Source organism: Festucalex cinctus, chromosome 11, assembly GCF_051991245.1.
Source record: "Festucalex cinctus isolate MCC-2025b chromosome 11, RoL_Fcin_1.0, whole genome shotgun sequence".
Classification (NCBI taxonomy): Eukaryota; Metazoa; Chordata; class Actinopteri; order Syngnathiformes; family Syngnathidae; genus Festucalex; species Festucalex cinctus.
Window position 1 is genome coordinate 25,448,492 of NC_135421.1, and position 13,726 is coordinate 25,462,217.

The window sequence follows — 13,726 nt, forward strand, 5'->3', positions numbered from 1 at the left end:
CAGGGGTGTGTAGACTTTTTATATTATTATAAAAAATAAAAATAAAACACAATATGTTGGACAAAGCTTTAAACCATGACCCAGTGTTTTTGTTCTTGACATTTGTCCATAATTTAACAGGCGGTCAAGAACTTATGGCCTTAAGGCAGCGCGCGCTTTGTCCAAAATGTCCTTTCTCATTTTTGGGTAATTTGGATGAGCAGTGAGAACCTGCGAATGGAAGAGAACAATTTCTGATTAGAAAAATCATGGAAGATTTTCCAATTTTTGAGATAACTCACCTTATAGCAAACATCGATGGCGTCAAAATGGCGCTTTGCTTTTAAGTAGTTGAATGCAAGCTTATATCCTGAAATGAAGAATGTAAGAAATTTTCTTTGTAATATAATATTCTTAATGCAAACCTTACATTTTAATTGAGCATACCAATGGATGGGTTAGACTGATTTCCATATTTCCAAGCCAGTTCATAGTTGAATGCTGCATCTCTGAATGCTTGTTCTTTCTCCATTATAAAACCCCGATACTCATAAGCTTTACAGCATGACTGCAGAGAAAAGAGTGAATTACATTTTTAATAATATACATTCTTGATTTAAAAAAAAACAACCCTGCAGATTAAGGCTGAAGGATTTTAGATAAATATTTTTTCATTTAAATGTGCAATATTTTTCCAGGTCCCATTCCCATGTATTTTATTTGAACAGATACAAGCAAATTTAATGAACTGTTCAGGCCTACTGTACGTTTATATTCCCGCCATGACAGACCTTGTTATGATTGAGACATCTCTTTAGGAGATCATCCGCCAAGTCGTACTTCCCCGAATGGATGTAGATGTCGGCCAGTAGCAGCCAGCTCTTCTCAAACTCGTCGGCATCAACGATATTCCACGTCATCTTGGCGATACGCTTCAGTTGGTTCCGAGCTCGAGGAGTTTGTTTCAGCATCATGTACGCCGTTGCCATGGCTAACAGTGCTGGCACGTGATCTTTCTGAAGTCAAACACAACATCCTGGTCAAACAGGACCAAGGCAGCAACACCGCCTCCCCCTCCCTTTCTTGTCTGTTTTTCGATTTAATAAATATTCGTAATAAATACATAATAATAAATAATCATTAAATAATAAATATAAGTGTTTAATAAATATTTCGGTTTAATAAAACATTGTGAAGGCAGTTAGAAAATCAATTTTTACCCGCCCTAGTTTAATGGTTGATAAGGGAAGGTGACAGCCACAGCTGTTATGTTTATTTACACTGTGAAGAATGTCGTCGTCCAAGCATACCTTGATGTCTGACTCACCTCGTTGGTTGCAAACTCTGTGAAAACAGAGAGAGCTTTCTCTATATTGGCTTTCTGTTTAGTAGCCAGTAAGCAGTAGTTCTCCAGGATACGGAGCTGTACATGTCCGCCGGGTGTCTGCGGCTTGATCTCCTTTACCAGCCTCTCAGCTGTTCTCACTGCAACCTGCTCCGTCTCTTGCTTCTCTGTCGAGTTTCTGATTCAGATAGGTTGACGCATGTTAGCATTGCAACCGAGTCACCTTTCAGTTATATCTTTAAGCGGATACGGTATAGCGGTGCTTGGAGATTAGAGTGAACCGACGAGTTTTTCCTTGCCGTCGTTTGGCTGATTATATTCTTAGACTTGTGAGCGTTTACATGCAGTCAATAACTTTTGGTCGGCTAACTTAATGCTAAAGCTAACACATAATATAAAACGACATAGGCACAAATATTAGCATCTACAACATGGTGTTCTGAAAACAGATACTTGAATGAACGAGAGGGCAAATCATGTAGCCAGACAATATAACAGCGCAGTCAGTCATATATTCTTTATCCTTTGCAAAGAACAACTAAAATTGCAGCTGAGGAGTTGTGACAACTCCTCTGTCTACACGTATATCTGCGTCAATATGTCACAAACAAAATGTGCACTCAGTTATGTCATACTGTATGTTTTTATAAAGTACTAAAAACTATCTCAAGGCACCACTGTCCAGGAAATAATTTTCACACTATTAGTCATTTTCCACTCACCCAACTTCACCATCTAAATTCTCAAATACTTCTCCTCCCATAGTATCATTATCAGGATTTAGGTAGATTTCAATCATGTTATAAATTGCATTTTGACCCCAATCGTTGTCTTTCCGCGCTTGGTTGAAGTGACGCAGAGCAGCATTAGGTTCCCCTGTGTACCTGAGCAACAAGCACAAATTTAGTTACCGTATATAACATTCACAAAAAAAGATGATACTAAAATCTCAAGCAAAATCGGACTCACCAAAGATAAAGTCCTTTGCAGTAGTTAAAACCGGGGTCAAACTTAGCCCGGGAAGAATGTTTTTCGGCCCTATCAAAAAATTTGGGAACGTCTTCCAACTTTCCTGCCCTCCTCAGCAAGTCAATGAGACGGGACAATGTTGGGTAGTTGTCTAAAAAATATATATATATAAATAACTAAAAAAATAAAATAAATAATGATTATGCTTTTCCAATCATCCATTCACCAATCTATAGATACCACAAATACAGTATACGATGTGTTTAAAAAAAAAAAAAATCATGGATATGTCAGAGATTAGTTTTGAGTTACTGACAAAAATATATGTTTGAATAAAAATGGCAAATTAGATATTTCTCCCAAAAAATATCCTCCTTAAGGAAACACAACAAAACACAACAACAACAACACAAAACGAAATTGTGCGTTTACTGATGTAAAATGTATTTACTTGAAAAAAACAAAACAAAAACGTATTGCACTTCAAAATGTTTGCTTTGTTCTTGTTTACTGCAAAACTGATATTTATCTTTATGTACAGCACTTTGTATACAGCAATGCCTGTTCTTAAAGCGCTTTATAAATAAAGTTGAGGTGAGTTAAGTTGAGTTGAGTTTTGCACCTGGCTTGCGCTCCAGGAGTTGCTGATAGCGGAAGACAGCCTGCTCATAGTCTTGTCTCCTAAACAAGAGGTCAGCCATCATCTAAACACAAACAGGTGTTGAAAATAAGTTGTCCTCAAGAGTTCTCACAAGTTAACAGCTAAATATGCAGTGAACACACCAGAGTTGCATCTTCATTCAACTGGTCGTTCTTCAAGATGACACTGCATTGTTCCTGGCACGCATCGAGCTCGTCTATGGTGAGGAAAATTTGGGCCAACTCCAGCATCACCTACGAAAGAGGAGTTTTGTGAATTCCTCTAAAAGACATCAATCCTATGCACATGCAAGGATGAGATTGTAAAAGATGCTCAGGCTGGTCAGGCACAGCTGCAACAGGGAGGACATAGGACGTTTTGATTCAGTAGTACAGACCTTGTGATCCGTCTCACAGTAAACAAGAGCCTCTTTGTAGAACTTGATTGCTCTCTCATAGCCCCTCTGGCTCGTGTAGTGTTGAGCGATCTCAGAGCAGATCTTGGCAGCGAGCTGCTTCTGCATGGGGATGGCGTCAGGCTCCTCTAATTCCACCCGCTTTAGCACTTTGGCCTGCACATCGCGGGCCTAGCAACCATTTATCAATGACAATCCATTACAAACACCATTTAAGTACTATTGCAATTAATACTTAACACAGAATATTGTATTGTAGTGTATTGCTATAAAAGCATGGAAGCTACTAAAATAAAGATTATAGTCTCTTCTTTCATCAGGGAAAAAAAGTATGTTTGTATCTGTTTCCGTTTTACAGCAATTTGCGTTAAAATATAGCTAGTTTCATAATTATTCACAAACCTGTTGAAAACACTGGTGAAAAGAGTCTTTTATAACATGGCTCTGGTTGATCTCTTATACTCTGCTGCCACCTGCTGGTCGTTCTTTTGTAATAACTACCAATGCTTTAAGTGACCTCTTCAGGTCAGAAGCTGCATCAACGCTTTCTGTATGCTCTAGCATATATATATATAGAACATGTATAAATATGTTTTTTGGGACCATGGCAATATTTAAAATAGAACATTTCTATTATGTTATTGGGAGCAAATGAGTTAAATGCAGTATGTACATTAAAAGAAATACTCATGTCTGTTGTTTTCTATTGTAGACTTGCTTAGAGATAATGGCAATAAACCTTTGATAAAAATAAATAAATAAATCTTAACAGAGAACCAAACAATTCGACCCACTTACCCTTTGTAGGGTTGTTAAGGCTTCTTCTGTTTTGTCAACCTTATTTTGGACTTTTGCCAACAGCATTAGATAACGGCAATCATCTGAGAGGGCTGTCAGTTCATTCACTTTGTTGGGAGATAGAAAATGTAAAACATTAGCTCCATCAATATGTTGTTAAAAAAAAAAAGCCGACCGGAAGCCCTTTGTGTTGTGAGGAGAATTGCACCTGGTTCACGGGAGAGAGAGTCATGCAGGAGTCTCTCACAGTGCTCGTAACGCTTCATCTTCATTAGCAGCTCAGCCAGGTCGTAGCGCAGGAAGTTCTGCTGCTCAGACTTCAGTGCCGCTTCATAGTAATGTATTGCCTGTGTAATAAGAAGCTTTGTGAGATACTTCTGAGAGGCAATCATGCACATCTCTGCAAATATTGATGCAAACCTTGGCGTAATAATGAGTCTTGACCAGAGCTTTCCCGAACTTGCTGGCAAGAGTGCCATCTTTGGGGGTTTTCTCCAGGGCCTGCTCATAGACCTCAATGGCCTTTTCTGGCTGAGGATAAACACAACAAACAGTGAGTCGTAAAATTTAAGCGTAAAATATATGGGTTGAAGTGTCTGCTCAGAATTAAGTACCGGAGAATTATAGATTGGAATATAGTCAGAAACAACTTGATATCACAGAATTGAGCTATAGATACCTACTAGTCTGATGCAGATATCCATTATTAATATGGCAGATATAACAAACCCCATACAGATGAATGACAAATGTGGCTGGCGTCTTTTGTCCTTGGCGAAATATCAATGCAGCTATCAGATGTGCCAATTGCGGAAACGAAGGCAACTTCAACACGTAGAACCGAAAAGTGACAGTAGGTGGCCATGATAACTCAAACTGGACACCAATGTTGGCTCACCATTCAAATGTGAAATTTGATTTACGGTACGTCATTACTGAATAAAGAAAAAAAAATTACTTGTGCTACTTACCTGTAAAATGTGCATGTACGCATCCCCTAGTAGGACGTATGTTTGAGGACCAGGTATCTTGTCCACCATTTCCCTGTAAAACAGGGAAAAGCTATTACATCTAATAGGTCCCTCACATACTAAATAGATAGGTGTTTGTATACTTGCTCATACTTTCACCTCAAGCTTACTCACCTATAGCAACTCACATACAGACGCTTATCCTTTTTGTGGTTGAGGTAAATGTCTGCCATTTTCTCCTTGGCTTGGATGTAGTAGAGCTGCTCAGGTGTAATGTTTCTGAGCATGCTCAGTGCCAACTCTGTGTCACCTCGAAGCAAAGCCAGATCTGCGTTGGCAATAGTGACACGGAGCTCTTCCGTCGTGCCAGAAAACTCATTGATGGCATCCTGCATTACCTTGGCTGCCTCATGCTGTAAAATTAAATTCGTATATGAGTCTACACACAATACAATAATGATTACAAATGTGCATTGTTTTTACCTGTTCTCCATTGAGCCACAAGGCCTCAGCCAACTCCAAGAAGACAGAGACACAATCTGCGGAACTCAGGTCGATCTTTTTGTTTTTGGACTTAGCTGATGATCCTGCCCTGCAGAACCCAGGAAGACTCATTGCCATTTGCAAAATCTGAATAGCCTCGGTCAGTTCACCCATTTTCTTCTTTGCCTGAGCTTTGATCAGGAGATACAAGGGATGTTCTCGGATCTGAAATGGACAAGTAGATAATTAAGGTCAAATATTGAATGTTACATGATTTGATCTTCATTAACAAACTGAATTCTTAGAAAAGTAAATTGTTTCCCATTGAAATGAATGGCTATGCAATTAATCGGTTCCATCTGCAGAACAAAGTTGTACCTAACTCTTTTCCAAGTGTGTATTATGTATGTAGGTTTGCATTACTGACTGTCGACATTCACCACGGACACAGCTAGCCACAAACAGCCCGCCCAAAAAACCCACACCTACAATGTGTGATTGCATTAAGCCAACGAAGATGTCTCAATACTTGCTCTTCAAAGTGACATACTTTGTATAAATAATTTCAGTATTGTACAGTAATTTTCCTGGTGAAGTATACAGACACGCGAAAACAACAAATTATAATAATTAAATAATTTAAACAAAATATGTATTGGGCTTTTCTTAATACTCAAAGATGTCAATAAATAAAATTAAATTAAAAAAATACATAAAATAAAATCAATAAAATAAAATACACCTACAAATAGGGGATTCATTTGCACATTAGAGTTCACTGTAGAGAATTGTTATGACATCACTAATAATCTGACCTCAAAGTTATGGCTCAGGCAGACTTCAAGCGACTGCGAGCACGAAGTGAAGCTACCCCGCAACAAGTGGATCTGCGCCATGAGCAGGTGAGAGTCCGTATGAGAAGGACACTGATCGAGGCAGTGTTGCAGACTGCTCTGAGCAGCGTCAACGTCACCTGATTGGACACAGATGTACAAGCGTTAAAAGTCAGTTAGAAGCAGCAGCCAGCACATTTAATTAAAATGCTATAACTCACCGGACTGATATCGGACTTTAGCTTGCAAGAAGAGCCCTTGAAGGAGCCCTGGCACAATCTTGACCACTGTATCCAACAATGCAGCACAGTGCCTGAGTTGAGGAGCAGGAGACTGGCCCTGAGTTGGAGGCTAAACAGCATCAGTCGAGAAGAGAATTTTAGGACAACCATTTGAACACACATACCTTCAAGGTAGAAATTAAACCTTAGCATTGATCATTTGTACCTTAGTGGGACACAGAGCAAGGTACTCCTTGACAATCTGTAAGAGGAAGTCAGGGTTCAACTTGTGAAAGTACTCCACACCCAAAGGGAGACCCTGGAGCGTAGAGAAGTGGGTTTCCACGGCATCGTTCAGGAGCTTGGTGACCTCTTCTTGAGGGTGGCGCTTTTGTATTGCCACAAGTGCACGCAGGTAGATAAGGTCCTAATGAGATGGGGGAGGGAGGGGGATTAGCTGAGATGCTAAAAAGACATAAACATGCAGGAGCAGAAGTCCTCTGAAAAGAGTTATGGAAAAGAGCATTCAATGATACCCCTGATTTTCCTATGGATTGCTGAATTTCCGTGAGGAATTCCAGTTGTTGGTCTGCATCGTCAAGGCGGCCTTCTATCAGCTGGCATCGAATTATACCTGTGCAACAAAAATACAATTAACACGTGAGTAGGACTGGGTTATACGGTCCTTTAGAAAAGCCTAAAAAACAAACATGTAATGTTGTTTTTTTTCTTTATGGCGCAAAGTATTTCAACTAAACACAAATAACTTTTCTGATATTCAAAACATTTACTACATACTTTTGACCTTATGTTTGTCCTTGCTGATTGGACCTGTGTGCTTGCTGTGTAGCTCTTGTATTGTTTTCTCTCTAGCCGTATTAATGTACTTGCTAATTTGCTGTTCACCATTAATTACTCGCCGCTGTAACATGATTGCAGCCACACTGCTATTAAAAGTGTACAACCTCAGCACTTATTCGAGTGTTTCATTTCAAGTTAGCCTAGTAGTTAGCAATAGCTTATCTTCTCTTGTTGCTCGGAATGTCGCATATTTACGTAGCTAGTCTTTGTCTTCATTTAGTGATGATAATACTTGTGTAGCTGATGGTGGTGGAGATTAGTGAAAGGGCAAGCAGCAAGAGCAAGCTATTCACGGCTCGTGGTTGGTGGATAGTTAGTTAGCGCCCAACATTCCCCCGGTAGTTCCCAAGCAACTTACCAGTCAGTGCAGGGAGGCTCGTCTCATCCAGAGTCATGGCTGTCTTGTACCACTTTATTGCCTCCTTGATTTTACCCTGGAGAACCATAAGGTATCCCAACTCTGTGGCCAAATCTGAGTTCCCTTCTGTCACACTGTATGCTTTTTCCAGCATTCGGAACACCTGATCAAGCACTTTTTCATTTCGTCCACACTATCAAGAATCGACAATAAATTGTGAAATTCTCCATGACAAAACTAACATAAAAAAAAACAAACAAAAAAACACAAGAGTATATCTTACAACTCTGGTGAATGCAAGAGACATTCTATAAGCAAGTTCAGGGTTGCGTGGTTCCAGCATGTGCACACTGCTGATGAGGTTGGAAAGATGTTTTGTTGACTGCCAAGTGAGATACACAGAAAGTACAAGTAACTCCATAAGGCTCGTCACGCCACGTGCAGATTGGAATTGTGTGAATTTACCTCAGCAATATCTCCATTTTTACATAAAGAATGCAGAGTTAGCATGTGTTGTGCGTCCAGGTTGTTTCTATCCATTTGTAAAAGTCTGAAATTATACACAACATGCAGATTGATATGTTGTATCTCGTAGTTGATGACATTGGTGAAATTCTGATGAGTTTCTGAATGCAGCACTTGATAGGAAGGCAAAAATCTCACTGCTTACCTGATTGCTGTCTCTGTTGTTTGCTCCCAGTCTTGGAGGTTTAAAAAGAGTTTCATCTTCTTAATAAGAGCGGGCAAGAACCCAGGGAAACCGGCAATGATCTTGTTCACCACATCTAATGCTCCAGAGTAGTTCTGACGATATTCATAGTATTGTGCCTAGGACAAAAGAAACATCTCTTTAATAACAGTATAAGGATATACACTAATTAGGAAAATGGGACAAATCCATGCATCACAACAGTTTAAACTGTGGCTGAAGAATGAAATTCAATAATAGTATTCTCGCTAGCTTACCTTTCCCATCAGAGCGAAAACATCTGGTCCGTCCTTCAGCCCTTCATCAAAGTATTTCCCAGCCTTTCTGGCGTGTGCATCCTTCCCGCATGTCACATCTATCCATCCCTTCAAGATTATCCCCTACAGAACAAATTTGTCATACCCGCGGGTCCCCGCCCCCATACATAGACAAAATCATGAATGTTTCTCTTGCACTAACAACAACATGGTGGTCTTACCTCTTTGGAGCCATTTGAGAGTTTGATCATTCGCTCTGTGTATTCTCTTGCTTTATCATTCCGGCCTAATAGCCAGAGAAACATGCCAGCATGGTAAAGACACTGGGGTGATGCACTTTTGCGGTCCTCCTTGATTTTAGCTTCAAGTTCTTGAACAATTTCTCTGTCTGAGAGTACAGCATGCATTCAGATATTAACAAAACTCAAGTGTATTTATTGTTAATCAATAAAATGACTTTGCTGTCTTACCAGGCTTTGTCTTTTTCTTCTCAGCATAGACGAGCGCCATTAGCGTGCACAGAGACACATCTTGTGCATCTTTTAAGGTGCCCAACTCTGCTGTAGCTTCTTGAATTGAATCTAAGGTTCGTTTCAGAAAAAAAAAGTTGGAGTTGAATTAATGAGTTAGGTACGCATATTAAAAAAATGAGACTACTGTAAATAGATACATATTTCAATCTTATTGTGTTCAGGTTTACCTTGCATTAAAGTGCCATATCCATGGAAGAAACCGAGGACAGGGTCACCTCTGAACTTTGTCAGAGCAGCTGCTGCAGCGGTCACAGCATGGTTGAAATACTTTTCGTTGCAATAATATCTGATTAAAGCCTGAGAACAACACCAGATAGTGAGTATACCAGTGGTGGGAAATAACGAGGTGCATATTACTTTGTTACTGTACTTAAGTAAAAAAAATTTAAGTACTATGTAAGTTTCCTCGAGTATTTACTTCGCAAGACGTTTTACTTTTACTCTCCATCAAGGTGACAAGGTGTCATGGGTATTGTAAATAATTAAAAGTAACGATTCATTTTCACTTTTGTACTTGGGCTGTATTTGTTTGTTTTTACTGTAACGTGGTGTCCAAACTTGGTCCTTGAGGACCGGAGGCCTGCTGGTTTTAGATGCTTCTCTTCTCCAACACACCTGAAGCTGATAAGCAAGTTCTGCATAAGCCTGATAACTATCCTGTTCATTGGAACAGGTGCGTTGAAGCAGGGAAACATCGACTTTGGACGCCACTACTCTCAGGGAAGGAGTTAAATCAGTACTTCTACTTTTTACCCAAAGGTAAATCGAGTGTGAGAATTTCTTCCACCATTGCAAACGCATTAATGCCCCCTCAAAAAAACAAAAAAACAAAAATCATGAGCGCTATTTTCTTAAAAACGTTTTAACGATAATTACATCATTGCTATTACGACTAATGCGTTAAATAGTAAGTAAACCGAGTTTAAAATGTTCGCTCACCAATGTAGTCTCTTCTTTCTCCATTTCGGCTGAGAAACGCTGAGCGTGTGCAATAATTGAAAATGCGAATAAGAACCTATTTTTCCATTTGGTGGTGACATTTGTGATAAACAATTACAGTCATGTTTCGTCGTGTTGCAGGGTCTTCGCCATATTGTGCTCCCTCTTCTCGCGTTGCTTAGTAACCTGCAGCTCATTCTCTTCTTCGTTGTGCGTTTTGGCGACAAACTAAATACCGCCCCCAAGTGGGCCAGTTGGAAAATACAAGCACGGTTGGCGCGACTGTTACTACAAAAAAAAATCATTTAAATGTCTTTAGAAGTGTACGGTAACTGCCTTTTATCGACTCGTCACGGGATTTCCAGAAATTAACTTTTAAGTTAAACGTAATACGTGTACTGAAGAGCCGTTTAAGCACACAAAATAACATTATCTCCTGTTAACTAAAAAGCCAGTCAAGATGGAGAATAAAGACACAGCAATTGTAAGTCGACTTATTACGTTTTTCATCGATTTGAGTGAACGTGTTTGTGTGTTTAGAATTGCGTCACCACGGTGCAGATAGATAGAGGAACAAAAACACATTAATTGTTGTAGAGTAATAATTTTGGGACCACATAAGTGAAATTGAAATTGAAGTGAAATCAACTCAATATGATTTGAATGCATATCTTTTGTCATCACAGACAAAAATGAGATAAAAAAAAAAAAGAAGGCTTTAAATATTTATGAACAGCAAATTGTGCTGCCACTCACCTTAAAATGGTTGTACTTTCAGCCAGAGAAAGCCATTGAGGTCTATGGTCATGCACTGGAGAAAAGCCCAGAAGATGGAGCTCTAGTCAGCAAATATGGCAAGTTTCTGGTCAAGGCTCATTATTTTGACAAGGTTTGTACTTGTATCATTCACTTTTTGTAGGCAATTTGTATCTTTACATTTAAGATCAGAGCGAACTTAGTGTTGACACACACGCATCCTGTAACCAAGGCATTACATTATTATGAAGCTGCACTGATGACCGGACAACAGAACTTCCTGCGCTATGTGACCTGGCCGAGTTGCTGATGAAGATGAAGCAATACGAGCGCTGTGAGAGTGTTCTACTTGATGCTCTCTCCCATAAGCCAGGTACTTAGCAGTACTTATACTTCCCTATACTGCCAACGCATTGAAAACATCACAATAGACAGATGTCTGCCATGGAAAAAAAAATAAAATAAAAAATCCTCAGTACTTCCAGCCAGATCAGCAAATTCAAATCGCACCTCAAAGTTTTTGTGTACTAAAAAAAAAAAAAGAACCCTCATCCTCGCTGTCCAATGAAAAGAACCTATTGTCAAAAACAAAACATTTGACATATTGTACGTTCGTCATTGAACAGCGGCCTGTTTCTTGATACATCTTCCGAAAAAGCTTTATGATGTTAAATACATTTTACCCCTCAAATGCTCAACAGAACGTCTTTTTTAATTTTTCCATGGGCCAACCAAGTGAATGGATTATATGCACTTTCAGAAGATTGCCGTTATCTGATGCTGTTGGCAAAATAGGGTTGACAAAGCTGAAGACGCTTTAATATCCCTACAGAAGATAAGTCTTTTTTTTTTTTTTTTTTTAGTACCGGTACTCTCCCAGCAACTTTTTTTTGCATCCAGTGTTTTATCGCTAATTGCTATGTATGTAAAAACGTGTCTTACATTTTTTATGTTTAGGCTACATTTACAGAGAGAGAGAGATACAGAGCAAGAGCATTGCGCAATCATTGTGTTTGTGAATGACAGGCTGTTTTGCATATTTTGTAGAAGAGATGCCTTAGTGAATTAGTTGTTAACAAAAAAAAAAAGAATATTGTCAAATATTCATTGAGCGCTAGTATGTATAGCTAGCTAACTGCACCATGTAGTGATAGAAATGAGCCTATAGTAAAACAATAACTAAAGTAACTTGCTGTATTACAACAATTCAAGACTACATAGACTTAGTCCTTGCACATTTTAAAACTTAGCTACTTGTATTTAAAAAAAAAAAAAAAAGTCTAAATCTGTAAATAATAAATCTGGAAATACAAATGTATAGTAGGTACTTTAACAAATTACCGTATTTTCCGCACTATAAGGCGCATCTAAAAGCCTTCAATTTTTTCAAAAGCTGACCATGCGCCTTATATATGGATCAATATTGAGCCACAACAGGTCTCGCTGTCACGACGCCATCGGTGACCCTGCACGATCGGTGACGCGCATGCGCAGAAGATCCCGCCATCTTGGATTGCTAGCTAATACTAATACATGACCTCAGAGAAAATAATAAAACAGCTGTTTATTCGTTTTGGGAGTCAATGGAGTTGTCAGAAATGTGGTTTGTAATCTATTAATAAAGTTTGACTGACCTCTCTGACTGTTTTGTTGACATTCCCTTTAGCGCAGCACCATCTAATGGATGCATAACGTAACCCCGGCCTCTACTGTAGCGCCTTATATATGGAAAAAGTTTTAAAATATTTCATTCATTGAAGGTGCGCCTTATAGTGCGGAAAATACGGTAACTTAAATCCTACTCATTTCTGAAACTTACACTTGTGTACTGTAATGTATTTCGAAACAAATCTTTATTCACTTTACAGAGTCTAGTAATGTAATATAGTCGAGCTTTGCATTGTTTAACCGTGGAATTATATTTCCATCCATCCATGGCTATTTTTTTGCTCCAGCATTATGTAACGGCATGCATTGACTGATAAGTTTGAACTGTTGACGTTTACAGAGTTGATTCAATAGTGGGGGGGCAGCATGTGTCCAGCACGGGTGCAACTGTTCCAGGAGAGACATTTCCAGGCCGTGTCAGATATTATTTAGCCACTAACTGTGACACATAATCGTTAACTCTCTGCAGCACACATCAATGGAAGCGTAAATCACATTGGTGCGGAGCTGAGGCAGCTGTCTGTATCCCGTAGCTCACAGTGCAATCCACAGACACGATTAGATATTGTCGCAAGCCTTTCGAGAGAAGTAGATATTGTCAATCATATGAGCAAATTAGCATTAACCATGTAGAGAGTAGTTACAAGATTGAGGTGTCATCATCGCGAAAAGCAATAAATATTATATGTGCTGCTGCACTTCCAAAGAATGCTTCTGAAAAGCTTTTAGCGGAAAGGCTGTGGAATATGCACGCCCCGGGTTGTACTGCTGTAGCATTCTAATGGCCATCTCCATTGTGGTTTGTATGGGCCATTATTGATCACGTCATTCTTGAGTCATACTCAATGATGCAGCCAGCTTCCTTGCTAATGAACTCTTTCATTTTTTATTTTTTTCCCCGCACGTGTCACACGATTAGCACAGACTGTTTGCATCCAGCTGCCAAGTCACTATAATGGTATGATTTTGAATTTAAACTGGAAAAGGGCCC

At 39.2% G+C, this 13,726-nt stretch overlaps 1 protein-coding gene and 1 long non-coding RNA gene across 3 annotated transcripts in view; one reads left to right on the forward strand and one right to left on the reverse strand.

Annotated features, from left to right (window-relative positions):
• ttc21b (tetratricopeptide repeat domain 21B) lies at positions 1–10,752 on the reverse strand. Its single transcript, XM_077536546.1, has 29 exons — positions 10,312–10,752; positions 9,540–9,669; positions 9,310–9,420; positions 9,061–9,227; positions 8,840–8,962; positions 8,544–8,701; positions 8,339–8,423; positions 8,157–8,255; positions 7,874–8,066; positions 7,191–7,288; positions 6,881–7,081; positions 6,655–6,784; positions 6,416–6,573; positions 5,601–5,825; positions 5,292–5,530; positions 5,118–5,190; positions 4,567–4,677; positions 4,355–4,493; positions 4,147–4,253; positions 3,331–3,519; positions 3,077–3,187; positions 2,916–2,997; positions 2,294–2,444; positions 2,047–2,208; positions 1,307–1,502; positions 771–995; positions 427–547; positions 282–349; positions 1–210 (listed from the first exon to the last, which is right to left on the reverse strand). The coding sequence occupies exons 1-29, from the start codon at positions 10,333–10,335 to the stop codon at positions 133–135; spliced, it is 3,954 nt and encodes a 1,317-aa protein (XP_077392672.1). The 5' UTR covers positions 10,336–10,752; the 3' UTR covers positions 1–132.
• LOC144030341 (uncharacterized) overlaps positions 9,988–13,726 on the forward strand; it is a 21,181-nt gene continuing 17,442 nt past the window's right edge. The window contains exons 1-3 of one of the 2 annotated variants that reach the window (XR_013287236.1): positions 9,988–10,131; positions 11,090–11,200; positions 11,300–11,440. This is a non-coding gene — a long non-coding RNA (uncharacterized LOC144030341). Of the gene's footprint in view, positions 10,132–11,089; positions 11,201–11,299; positions 12,844–13,726 lie in introns of those variants that run through there. The other variant, XR_013287235.1, reaches the window with a different exon arrangement.

Coding starts and splice junctions, on each gene's coding strand:
- ttc21b (XM_077536546.1), bottom strand. CDS start 10,335: ATGGAGAAAGAAGAGACTACATTG. Junction 5,826..6,415: donor GCCTGAGCCATAACTTTGAG/GTCAGATTATTA, acceptor TGTCCATTTCAG/ATCCGAGAACATCCCTTGTA. Junction 1,503..2,046: donor AATTTAGATGGTGAAGTTGG/GTGAGTGGAAAA, acceptor TATCTGAATCAG/AAACTCGACAGAGAAGCAAG.